The sequence below is a fragment of the Copadichromis virginalis genome, linkage group LG7 (genome assembly GCF_057382275.1).
Source record: "Copadichromis virginalis isolate Kocher_CV1m ecotype Utaka linkage group LG7, C_Virginalis_male_GT1.1, whole genome shotgun sequence".
NCBI lineage: Eukaryota > Metazoa > Chordata > Actinopteri > Cichliformes > Cichlidae > Copadichromis > Copadichromis virginalis.
In genome coordinates this window covers 25590019-25603312 of record NC_140624.1, presented here as the reverse complement: position 1 = coordinate 25603312, position 13294 = coordinate 25590019, and the positions used below count along the sequence as shown (strand labels likewise).

The 13294-nt window shown below is 38.5% G+C and overlaps 1 protein-coding gene across 2 annotated transcripts; it reads left to right on the top strand.

Moving 5' to 3' along the window:
• The first annotated feature begins 1296 nt into the window (after positions 1 to 1296).
• Positions 1297 to 12969, top strand: cdhr5b (cadherin-related family member 5b). 2 transcript variants are annotated; one of them, XM_085462698.1, is made up of 15 exons: positions 1297 to 1418; positions 2382 to 2557; positions 2663 to 2716; positions 2868 to 2957; positions 3105 to 3191; positions 3314 to 3415; positions 3529 to 3699; positions 3874 to 3964; positions 4049 to 4146; positions 4655 to 4858; positions 5492 to 5602; positions 5692 to 5758; positions 7025 to 7234; positions 8665 to 8834; positions 10653 to 12969. In XM_085462698.1, exons 1-15 carry the CDS (start codon positions 1334 to 1336, stop codon positions 11190 to 11192), a joined length of 2256 nt encoding a protein of 751 aa, XP_085318824.1. In that variant the 5' UTR covers positions 1297 to 1333; the 3' UTR covers positions 11193 to 12969. The 2 variants fall into 2 exon arrangements, with proteins under 2 accessions (XP_085318824.1, XP_085318825.1); XM_085462699.1 differs by lacking the exon at positions 7025 to 7234.
• The last annotated feature ends 325 nt before the right edge of the window (positions 12970 to 13294 follow it).

Below are 13294 nucleotides of genomic sequence, written 5' to 3'. Positions count from 1 at the left end.
TTTATTATCTTTTTTCTCCTTCCTCTCCTTTTTATTATTGTTATTACTATTATTATTTATTTTAGATGACTATATTAAATATTCCAAATTGCATATAGCAAACACAGGCAAGAGGTCCAGCTGTGTGACTGAAATGAACCAAGGCAAAGCCCTTATAAGAAATAGTAGCCTAAATGACATCCCTTCAAACGCCACCCTTCAGGACACCCTAACTTCAAGCTTAAATGCAATTGAAACTGTTGGGTTATTAAAAAATAAACACTGTCCAGCTGCCATAAAGGGGATAGTCAGCCATAAAGACCAGGGTATTAATGTGGTTATTGCTGCTGTAAAGTTGGACATTTCATCATGTGAGTCTATGAGGGCTGACGTATTTTTGCAGCATCAAGTGAACATTCAAGGAACTGTTTTTATTTTTATTCTGCTTCATTCGTTCTTGTACTTACAGTCTTTTAGGCATCTAACACATAAAAGTGGACAAAGTCATCTGTTCGCAAAGGGGGGCTCCTATAAAGTACAAACATGTCTAATTATGGGTTGTGTATGGATTAATAGGGACAATAATAATGGATTGGATTTATATAGCGCTTTTCAAGGCACCCAAAGCACTTTACAATACCACTATTCATTCACACACTGGTGGAGGCAAGCTACGGTTGTAGCCACAGCTGCCCTGGGGCAGACTGACAGAAGCGAGGGTGCCATATCGCGCCATCGGCCCCTCTGGCCAACACCAGTAGGCAAGTAGGGTAAAGTGTCTTGCCCAAGGACACAACGACCAGGACAGAGAGCCCAGGGATCGAACCGGCGACCTTCCGGTTACAGATGCGATTCCCAACCCCCTGAGCCACGGTCGCCCTAAAAAGGCTTTTATTTATATAATATTAGTCAAATTCAGTATAAAGTGTTTAACAACTGAAAAGTCTTAATACCACTGTACTGGCCTCTGTACTAGGCGTGTTGTATGTGTTATGTTTATCCCACTGTTGTCAACCATAAATGCAAATCAAGACACATGACCTTGCGATAGGACACATTGAGTGTCCTAAAGTTAAGGAATAGCAGATGAGGGAATACATAATTTAATGATCTCAAATACTATCATCACTTCTGCAGATGTGCAAACAATATTAACATGCATCGTCATGTCAATCTTGTCAAATAAAAGACAATTAGTCACAGAAAAAGACCTTATATGACTTCACAGCAAACAGGAATACATGTAATGGGTTTTATGATGGGTAAAAGTCCAGTGCAGCCATAAACGCAAGCAGATCGACACAGACGAGAGGCAGATCAGTCGGGACTGACGAAGACACAGTCGGACAACGACATGGAGAATATTTATCCACACTTCACTGCGACAACACTCCTCTGCTTCATCCTTCTGATTCCGTTTCAGACATTGGCTCAGACCAGTGAGTATCCATCTCTGTTGTTTCACTTGTTGTTTACCTGACTGTTGATCTCTGTTCCTATAAAAAAAATAATGGGCTGCATAACAGTGTGTTCAGTGGTATTTGCAGGCCATTTACCATTTGTTGTTGTTGTTGTTGTTGTTGTTATCAGTGTGTATTGGACAGCTAGTGAAAGCCTGTGAGCTAAGAAATGAGTGAAAGAAAAGAAAGGGGAGGGGGTCAAAAGTCTAGAAGCCAACAGACACGCTGTTTGATGCATTTTTTTACATTTTTACATTTCTTTTTTGTTTTTTATAGCTTGCAACTCTTTAAGTATTTATTAAACTAACTTGACTTATTCAATATTTTAAACTGTACTAGTTTTATTGTGATTGTTTATTCCTTGTGCTCCTCCACATCTGTCAACATTTCAGGAAACTACACAGTTTTTTCCAAATTCTACTGCTTTGTAAACTGTCTGTTGAGACAAACATGAAGGCGAGGTGATAAAATCACTTTCACTCAGAGCAGTTTCCACTGTGCTCCCAGAAATGAATGTTTCTTGGTACACATAGGCCTCAATTATTGTGGAATAAGGGGAATAATCTAACAGACATATTCAAAAATCACTCTAAAAGAGTTTCTAACATCCTAGCTGAAGCACCAGTATATAAAGCCTTTAGGCAACCAAATGGAAACCAAATGGAAGACACTCTGAGCAATTGCAACAATTTCTAAACTATTTTTCAATAGTTCTATAGCCAGTGAAAAATAGTGGAATTCTAAGTCTGCCTTTGAGATATGCACATAACTGTCAAGTTGCTTACAGATTACTTTAGTACTTTCTCTGTATACATAAAAACAAGTAAAACCGGTAGACATCTATTAACTTGTGTTAATAACTTAATAAAATGTTACCGTAATTAATAAATGTGTTAATGGTCTGTCTCTTTAATTAGAACATCTTTTTTCTTCTCCCACAAGTCTGTTCGGCTCCTTCAAGTGTGCAGTTTCCAGAAAACAACGGAATAGGTGACGTTGTTGAGACAATAACTGTCGAGCCAGATGTGACCCTTGAATTTACTCCTCCAGCTGCAGACTCAAACCCATTTTCAATTAATGGAAACAAGCTGACAGCTGCAAAGGTGTTTGACTATGAGGTACTGTCAGTCATGACTAATAATACCAATAAGATTGAAACTCGTCTCTGTGTAATTTCTGCACTGCTTAAGAGTAAAATCGTATAAAATTTGTTTTCTTTGCAGACTGAAAAAAGTTTTCCGGTCCGCATCACGTGTAAAAAAACCACAGGACTGACGGTAAAACTGCCTTTAAACACGCTGAGCAGGGTTAACAATAAACGTCTTCAGTTTTTCACTCAGCTGTGTGTTTTTCACAGACTCAGACTTTGCTTGTACTTAATGGTCATGTGTTATCTGATACACTAATGTCAATTTAATCTGTTTCCAGATAAACATCGTCATCATTGTAGTCATTGGCAATTTGAATGATAACCCTCCCAGCTTTGATAAAAATCCGTACGATGTTCAAGTCAGTGAGGTAAGGGTTGAAATACTAGAGAAGTTATTATTTGTCTTTGTAATTCTTTAATCTATTTATTAATTTTTGTGTTGTGGCACGAGTAGATAGCCCTCATATCTTCTTTTTAAATGTACCTTATTTAGTGGTACTTTTTTTTTTATATAGATAGCACCTATAGGGACCACTGTGGGTCAGTTCGCTGCCAAAGACTTGGACAACCCCACGCTCTACTATACACTCACACCTGAATCTGTAAGACTTTTTTCTTTTGTCTCACATGAGACAGCAGATATTAGTTCCAGCATCTTTGACCAGAGTAAGGTCAAAGATGCACAGTGATCTAAACATTTTTATTTCCTTTTTCATATCTGCAGGATTACTTTAGACTGCAGTCACCGACTAGTGCAGTTATTCTTGTTAATGCGCGCCTTGATTATGAAAAAGTCAAAAATGTGCAGCTGGTATTGGAAGTTCTGGTGAGTAGTCAACATTTCTGATTATACACAATAATAGTTTCCTCCTAACTCTGGAGGATACCTATGGTTTTTCATTCTGGCATTTGGATGTTTCTTCTTCCGACATTTTTTAGGACACACAAGAACCAGAAAGATATAGTGCCACCACAACTATTGCAGTCACTATCTTAGATGGGGACAACAGACCGCCATGGTTCCAGCCATGCACCCCACATAACATGAGCGAGAATGTAATTTGCCAGAGTACCGGCTATACTGGATTTGTTGTCCTTGGTGAACAGGAGGTGAGTTACTCCCATTGTAGTAATTATATGTATTATATACATATATAAAGTATTATATAGAGGGGTATTTTATCATTTTAGCTTTTAATATTGTTAATGAATGAGAAGGTTTTAAATGCCGTTGGACGACCTGATAAACACTTTGAGGCCATAACTGTGATTTTGCTTTCGCAGCCTGGAGTGTTACCGCTGAAACCAGGACCTCTGTACGCCATTGATGGAGACTCTGGAATAAATGAGGAGATAACATATTCATTCCTAAGTGGTATATAACTTGAATTATAACAAACAATTGCGGAGTTGTTGGTTATTAGCAGAAAGAAGAAGCCTAGTTTGTCTGTGTTTGCAGGAAATGATGCTGGTCTGTTCGAGATCAACTCAAACACGGGGAACATTACCATGCTGGAGCCAGCTGATGTGTTGGGGACGATCACTTTGACAGTGCTAGTAAACACAACATATTCTCTTGCTGTTATCAAATGATGGTGTAATTTGTGCTAAAAACTGTAATCAAACTGGATTTTTTCAATAGATGTAAGTAAACAGATGCAGGATGTAACCAAAACAGTAAAAAAGAACAAAAACAAAAAAGAAAACCCAACTTAAACTATCCCAGAGAGGCCTATTGTTGATGTTCACAAGATCACTCAGATTCTGGCCAATTCAGTCTGGTAAATCAGTCAGTCCAACATCTGCATTACTTCCAATGCTGCCACATTCTGCTATATGTCCTCCACCTGAGGCCGATTCTCATTCCCAAACTGAAGCGAGAATCGGCCTACAAAGAGCAGACAGGCAGTCTGTTGGTCCCTAAACATGACATAAAATTGGCAGAAAATCTTATTAAATTATTACATCAATAATTTAAATGTATGAATTTCTTTGTCAGGTTAATCTCAGGAAATTTTCAGTATTATACAATCCTGATGTTTTCAGCTGTGTTTTTCTTTCACAGGCCAGTCAGAAGGTGAACACTCATCAGTTTGCCACCACTACCATCACAATCAGTGTCCAAGTCGAAAGCTTACACCCCCCAAAATTTCAGAAAGATCATTATGAAGGAGTCATCTCTTCAGTAGGTGCCGTGGCGATGGATCTGACAAACAAGGACACGCCACTGCAGATTATTGCCACAGATGAAGATTATGCTGCCACAGCGGTAAAATGCAGTTACTCAAACCCTTAAACACCAATGTGACTAGGTGAAACAAGTGTTTCAAGAGGTGAAAGGATGGATGGATGGATGGATGGATGGATGGATGGATGGATGATACCTGCTCATAGGCTGTGTTCCCAAACTTATTCTTCTTCTAGGTTTGACTTGTGTTTCTTTATTCTCTGTAGTTTTTTATGGAAATGGAAGTGGGAAATTAGAGCTAACAGTTCCATGTCTCAATGATCCATTTCCTAATGTTTCCTTAGCATCTTTTGTAAATTTCCTGAAATGCCATTTAAATGTAGTTTACAAATGCTTGTATTGATTATTTGTTCAAAAACAAAAGAATGTTCCAGCAAGACTGTTTGACTTTTGTTATGTACAAGTTTGTTAAGTGAAAGCTCATTTTGGTAACAGCCAGCAGTGGTGCATGTCCAGCCATTCTGTCAACTGTTTCCAGACATGATGTAGTTATTTTCACTGATGGAGAGACTTATACATTATTTCATGACATTATGCAGTTTAGTGGCAAACTACTCCATTGGGAGTTTGTTTGATTACTAACAAAGTCTTTTGGGAGTTTTCAATCTACTTCATGCTCAGCACCAACTTTTTTTCCTACATATGTTGAAACAGGGTCTGAATCCCCACATCACTTATTCCATTAAGGGGAGGAGTGAATTCTCCATCATTAACGGCTTCTTATTCATGACTAAGGAACTCCCAGAGGAAACCCTGTCCCTGGAAGTGAGTCTACAAGTCTAGTTAAAGTTAAAATGACTGATGAAGTGAGCAAGTGTCTTATCAAGCATTTAACTTTGTCTTTGAACTTTCAGGTATTGGCACTAGATTCAACCAATGATGAAACAGCCACAGCTCAGCTGTCAGTGGAGGTGAAATTAGGTAAATGAAACCTTCCACAATATGCTGCTGACTCCACTTGTTCTGTCAATGCAACAAATGGGCTGATACCTGTATAGCACCTTTCTACTCAGTCAGAGCTCAAAGCTCTACCACAAGTCCCATTCACCCAATCCCACACACATATTTATACAGTACTATCTATTCATATCCACACACACTCCCTCTCCAGAGGATGTACTAGTGTATCTTGCCTGAGGATACTTCAGCATGTGGACTAGAAGAGTCTGACCTTTCAGATGGTAAACGAAGTACTCTAACTCCTGAGCAACAGGAGTCCCTATAAGTTTATCCCTCTTTCACTTTATTTCTTTGTTTCTTTGTTCTTTTTTAAGGTTGGTTTTTAAGGAGGGTTTCTTTGTCTTTGTGTGTGTGTGTGTGTGTGTGGGGGGGGGGGGGGGGGGGGGTCCCACTTTTATTTATTGGATTGATTTCTACTGTACATTGTTGTACCCCTTTAAACTTAAAATGCAAGTTTCTTTTTTTTTGCCCCCTGTCAATCTGATTTTCTCTGTTTGTGACAGTAACTTAAAAACTTTGCCTTAAACGTGATTCAAGGTCTTGCAAAAGAAAAATATGATGAAAATTTACTTGCACCCAATCTGAATAACTTATAATACTAATATTTAGAGTGTCGTTTTGAATGTCCCAGATGAGAGAGGGACAATGTGAAAGAATTGGGACTCTAAAACAGTGACCCACATCATGGACTATCACACCATACTTATGCTCAAAGTTGGTTTACAACCAAAGACCGTCCTGGATGAACTTTTGATGGTGTCAGAAGTTTAGGATGACCATCTTGCAGTGCGACTGCAATTATGATATATGTCTACTTGCCCACCAAATAGGAATCTTTCTTGAAATGGCGCTGATCTTAACGGCAATTGCACTCGACAAACCAACCCAAATGGAATATATGGAAGTAATATGTGCACAGTAAAATGTTTGGAACTCCAACAAAGAAGAAAGTCTTGTTGATTTGAGGCCACAGAACCTGGCTATATGATGTGTCCTTGAGTTGTCATGGCCAATCCAGCGGAGTGTGGCATTAAGACAGAAAGCAGAAGAATAACAGCTATATCCTGGCCCAGACTGAACAAGGATTAGCTACATGCATCAAGATTCATGTCCATGTGGCTTGCAAAGACCTTTCAAGAACGCTAAAACGGCCGTGTATAGACATCTAAAGCAGAACATGAAGACACAGGTAAAACCACTAAGCTTCAAAGTGTGCTCTCCTCCCAGGTATCACCACCACCAGTTTACCTCAGACTACTACAGACTTTATGACCACAACAACCACAGGTGAATCCACAACCAGCACCAGCGTCTCAACGACCAGCCCCAGTGAGAGCACCACTAACTCTGCTGCATCCACTGAAGACAGTTCTTCAGCCATTAATCCCACTTTGACCCCTGAAGAAAGTTTCTCCACTCCCAGCAAGGCACCACCAGGTGCTTACCCATTACTCTTCATCAGATCAAATGTGGTCCTTTGGGGGGGAAAAACACACACACACAAACAAGCAGTAAATCTAAGAAGAATCATTGCCAGGCAAACAAAGGATTTACCAACACATATTTTAACACACACACATATTTTTGTTTTGTTATTTTTGTTTTTTGTTTTTTTAGAAATGACCTTGGGGAAAGGGGTAGTACATGGAAAATAAATGAAATTCACAGGAAACAAAAAAAATAATTGGATAACCTTTGAGACTAAAAATGTTTTTTAAAAAATCACACACCAAAAGCTAGAATATTCTATTTAATTAAAAAAAATCATAAACTTCCTAAAATAATAATACTAAATTGTTTTTGTCATCCAGCCTTATTTTAGACAGGAATATACTTCTAACTTCCTTTAAAGGCTTTTTTCACATTGTTCCAAAGCTATAAAAATGTCTTTAAAGTCTCATTGTTGGTATTAAGCATTGGCCCATATACTTCTCATTCATCACAGCAGTTATTCCTAAATAAATAAATAATAAAGAAAGAAAAAAAAGTGCAGTAAAGACTAGTTCAAATAAATCTTCAATATGTTCTGAAAGCTTAAAATGTGTCAAGTTCATACTCAGCGTAATAGATGGATGTTGATCTGTCCATGCATTTTGAAACTAGTATTAGCATGTCAGCTACTGCCATGCTGTTTAACTTTGTTCTTATTTGGTGTTAGAATTTGGATACATGAGAAAGCCATATTATTAGTTATTATTAGTTAGATAATCCATTTAAATTCCTTCAAAAGGCATCAACAGCACAAACACAACGGTGTGGTCTGGTTTACTGACTTACAGTAGACAAGATTACATCTAGGAGAAGCTAGTCTGGTGCAGTGGACACTTATCGAGTGGCCAAGCACCCAGATCCACTATCCAGGTGGATGAGATATTAAAAAAAAATCTCTTTCTCCTGAGTTGTTATAAAGGAGAAAACTCTGCATTAGGCGTTTTAACAGGGGAGTTCATGGGGTTCGACTAGCAGGTCTCAAGTGGCCACTTGAGGAACTGCAGTTCTTGGCTTTGTCTTGATTTTTGAGCTCGCCACTTGTTCAGTATGGACTTTTAGCATGGCATTTTTAGTAAGTGGCAGATCTATAATCCACATATTGTATCTGTCATTTCATTTTTCTTAAGCTATGTGCAGTCAACCCTTATCAAACCAGTCTTAATCTATCAGTTTTTGTGTTAAAGTTACTTAACCACAGCTTTAGTGTGCTAAACTTCTACGTTTCGCCTAAAATGTCCATTCCAAGTAACAAAGATTAATCTGACATTTACAGTTAGAATTATCACTCCAATAAAAAGCATTTGATGAAAAACACTTCAGTTTACAGAAAGGGTTTAGACTCTTTAATGAGGGTTTTTTTTTTATTGTTTCTGCAGTCATCAACCCATCTGGTGAATATGGAACAGTGGAGATGGCAGCACTGGGTGCAACCTTGGGTGCTCTCCTGTTAATTTGTCTGGTGGTCATTGGTGTGCTTGCCCATCGCATGCAGAATGGGAAGGCAGACTGGAAGAAGATCTATGAAGCCAACATATTTCGAAGCTCCGTAAGTTTAAGGTTTAGGTGTGGGTGAACTTTCACATTCATCCAGACTCATCCCTTTCCAACACGTTGGTCTTTACTATTCACACATTTTCATTTTTGACCACCTTGGTTTCAGTTAAACAGATTTAAGGACAAGATAAAAGATTCCTTATGAAATATTTTATTTGTACTATTTTCACTTGTTTAATGTTTATACACCTTGTGACCTTTGAGATTCAGGCTAAATTGCAGCATAATTTCACACTAGGAACCCTTTTTTTCAAGCACAGTGGTAAGATGTTTCTTGTAGCTGGTCACCAGGTTTGGTCACACCTGTGGAGGGATTATGACCCACTGCTCTTTACAGAAACTCAAAATCCTGTAGGTATCTTGGCTGCTTGGTAACTAGAACACCAAATCCCCACACCGGGTGTGTTTTTTTTCTGGATTTTTGGTTGACGTTCTGTCTCCATTAATGTTAAACTATCATAACAATTAAAGACTGTTCATTTCTTGTAAGTAAACAAACTTTCAAAAACAGCAGAGGATCAATTAATTATTCTATTCTGTATTCAATATTCATCCCACAGAATATCAGTCAACAACCAGATGAATTAACATAAATATGAAAAATATTTTGAGGTCATTTTAAGCAATGGGAAGACTACGATAAACTGGGGAAACAAATATCTAATGGAAGCTACAGGAAGGGCCCAGGTATGCTCCATGCAAAGTCAGAGTGTCTGTTTCAGTGGATGAAAGAAACTTCCCATCAGATATGGTGTCAACAGTCCTTCAGGAAAATTTTTCTGAAGCTAGTTCAACAATAACCCACAATTAAAAAAAAAACTTTTGTAAATATGTCCTCCTCCTTCTGATTATTTCTCTTTGCTCACTTCTGTTTTAGCTCATTTTTCTGCACTCTATAAAGAAGTCCACATTGATTTAGCAGTGTGCAATGTTTTACCTGTAGCTTTTAATAATAATAATAATGGATTGCATTTAAATAGCACTTTTCCAGACACTCAAAGCGCTTTACAATTCCACTATTCATTCACTCTCACATTCACACACTGGTGGAGGCAGCTACTGTTGTAGCCACAGCTGCCCTGGGGCAGACTGGCAGAAGCGAGGCTGCCATATCGCGCCATCGGCCCCTCTGTCCAACAGCAGTAGGCAGTAGGGTGAAGTGCCTTGCCCAAGGACACAACAACCAGGCCAGACAAATCTGGGGATCAAACCGGCAACCTTCTGGTTACAAGATGAGCTTCCCAACCCCCTGAATCATGGTAGCCCTTTTGGGTTATTTGCTTTGATTCTGGCTGGTAACTTCCCTTTCCCTTCCCCTTTCTCTTTTATATGAATTCTTGTTGACTGCATAGTTCACAGTAAGATTTAGGGCAAATATTGAATCGGTGTTACAATACAGTCCAACATCTACAATTGGACAAGAGCATTTATAATATGAATAGACAGGGTTTGTGTCAGTCAGTCTCAGTAAGAATAAAATGAAGACTGTTAGCTGAATAAATACATTCCCTGACTAAAGCATTTGAGGTCATTTTTTCTCATCATTAGGGTTTACTTTATGAAACAGCATTAAAGGAGATTCAAAACAGCAAGCTAAGTGTAGAAAATGTCTACTGGAAGTCATAGTAAGGACACAGTTTTACCATTGTGAATCCTTGATTCAAAGACAAGTCTGAAGGGAAGGGTTTCTGATGCTTTTCCATGAAAATATATATTCATTGTATACACTGATGTAGCAGCTTGTTGTGAATAACACTTTCAAGTCCTCTTGTTTATAAATGTTCTCCCCTTTCTGTTGTTCTATCCACAGCTGGGTCAAGGCCCAAGCCAAAAAGAGGGCATCCAGTACACCAATGAAGCCTTTCAGCGTGATGATGATGATGGAGGAAGCACGGGCTCAAGTGGTCCAGAGACAAAAAGTGAACAGACACCAAAATCAGTATGGGATATTCCAACCAAAGAGGCCATCGAAAGGTCTTCTGCACCACTGCATGACCTTTTGCCTGATGACACCAGTGATGTAGGCTCAGATAAGGCTGACAGCGAGAAGGAAGTAAAACCCATCCTGACAAAGGAGAGACGGGTGGAGGAGGGGTACAAGTCTGTCTGGTTTAAGGCAGACATTGACCCCAGTGCCAAGGAGGAGGTGGTCATTCTCCCAGACAACAGGGAGGACAGCGAGGAGGAAGATGAGGAACCACCCTCAAGCAGCAAAAAACATGATGGAAAACCACAAAAAAACTCCAAGGTCTTGTTTGCTGATACTGATTTGGACAGCGGCCTAGGCATAAAAATAGAGGAACCGGGCGACGACTCAGATGGTGACGAAAAACTGGACATTGATCTGTAAGCGTAGCAAAAAGACAAGAACATGGTGGAAAGCACCTATAATAAAATCGAATGATTTTTTTATCAGTCAAGCACATAATATTCAGCCTTATCAGCCTATTACAAAGGAGCCGTCACACAGAACCAGCACAGCGTACACCTTATGGAAAAAGAAATTTCAAGGATAAATCAAAAGCTAAAAAGTTTGAACCTTTAGATTTTATCAAAATGCAACATATTGTAGCATCTATTCTTAATGTAAATGTGTCATAGTTAATCAACGTGTCATAAATTCATTAAAAACATTACTATATACATTAGTGAGGCATTTGTGACTCATGAAATCAATGTGGTAGAAATTATGGAGTGAAAATCATGGGAGCTCTGGTTGCCCTGCTGTTCATTTAATTAGATTTTTTGATTCACTATGTGCCTTCATCTTGTGCCCCTGTCAGTTTTATAGCCCCCTTTTTGCAGTAGTGGTGTCAGTGAACAATGAACACTTCTTTAACGGTTAATTATTAACTTGTAATTTAGCCCAGGCTAGCAGAAAAAAATGTTGTCAGAGGGAATCAGGGAAACAGCAAGAGAAAAACACACACATTATCTACTGTTACCGCTAGTGATTAAAAAAAATACTGCCAACTGATACTGGAGACTGTAAAACATTATGACAGACACGAAAGGGACTCTGAACTTCAATTAAATAATTAAACAGATATCAGTAAAATCCATCAGTGGAATATGTTGCTTCAAACCAAACTGGAGACCTTTACCCAGCCTTTACCTAACCTACTTACCTTTACCCAGCTCATTTTAACTTGCAGGCCACAAAGAGCCTAATTTGATATCAAGGGAGCCAGACAACCAAAAACTATAAGGGCTTTTTTTTTTTAAACAATGCGTTCGAATAGTTCACCTTTTTTTAATGTAAAGAAGTGCAAGTACAATTTTTTTAACTTGCATTTAGTGAGCTATGTTTTTGCAAGCCAGTGTCTAACAGCATGTCTTTGGAATTTGATATGTTTTTGTTTTCGTATGGACTAAACACTTGTCAAAATATAGAAATACATAAATTTCCTGTGTTAAATGTATGCAGCTCAAGTAAAATTTAAGGAAACGTTAGAGAACTGTTTTCCAGTAAGGGAAGAAAACCCTCTGAGGCAGATTTCTGCATGAAGACAGTACTTACTGTTTAACTTGCCCCTGAAACTTGGCACTTCTTTGCCTTTACACACGCATCAATGTTATGAATGAATGAACTGTGGAGCTGCCAGAATGTCACTGAGGTGCTTTTGTTTGAGCCTGGAAGGCAGTTTTGTGGTTCATTACAGAAAAAAATGTTCACAAAGGTAAGTAGTTCCAAATGCGTCCAAATTTATCCTTCATTTTCTAAATCACATTCACATTGCATGTCCGTTACCTCAAGCTGGATGTCGGTGGGCAGATAAAAGCACTGACTGTGAATAGTGAGAACAGCGAGCGATCCGTCACAGAGCTTCTTGTCAAGTTGATCTTGGCAAGTGCCTGTTGCGTGTCGGAGTATGCTTTTGGAGCCGATGTTATCTTGCTGACAGTAATATGGCCAGCTTTCACAGCTGTATCGCTGATCCTTTTGTTGCTTCCTCAAACCTATCAACAACTCATCTTTTCTGTTCTCGGTTGGCCTTGTAAGTTGTTGTATTTTTCGTGTGATTTGTGTCATAGTGTCACTTGATATTATATTCCTTGAGCTCTGTGAATACGGCAAACATGTAGGCTTTGTGTTTACTTCTGTGAATAAATAGGAACCAATCAATTTTCATGAAAGAATTGACATTCCCTGACTCCTCTTCTCCTTATTGATAACACATTTTCAAAAGGCTTCCATGAGTTTCTGCCTTCCACATGTTTTTGTAGCATGAATGGGCTTGCATTATTAGAAAAGATTAGGAATAAGATTGTGTTTTATTTTTTTAAAAAGTAATATGGACTATTGTTGATAGCTGGCTTTGCTTAAAGACACAATTTGTATTTATTTTTTAATTGGTCAGATTTTTCCAAAGAAACAACGTCAACATATGTTGTTATTGCCTTCTTCTTTATCCTCATTATTAGTAGCAGTGTGAATGGCAGTTAAATGCC

Coding starts and splice junctions, on each gene's coding strand:
- cdhr5b (XM_085462698.1), top strand. CDS start 1,334: ATGGAGAATATTTATCCACACTTCACTGCGACAACACTCCTCTGCTTC. Junction 3,192..3,313: donor ATACACTCACACCTGAATCT/GTAAGACTTTTT, acceptor TCATATCTGCAG/GATTACTTTAGACTGCAGTC. Junction 4,859..5,491: donor AAGATTATGCTGCCACAGCG/GTAAAATGCAGT, acceptor ATGTTGAAACAG/GGTCTGAATCCCCACATCAC.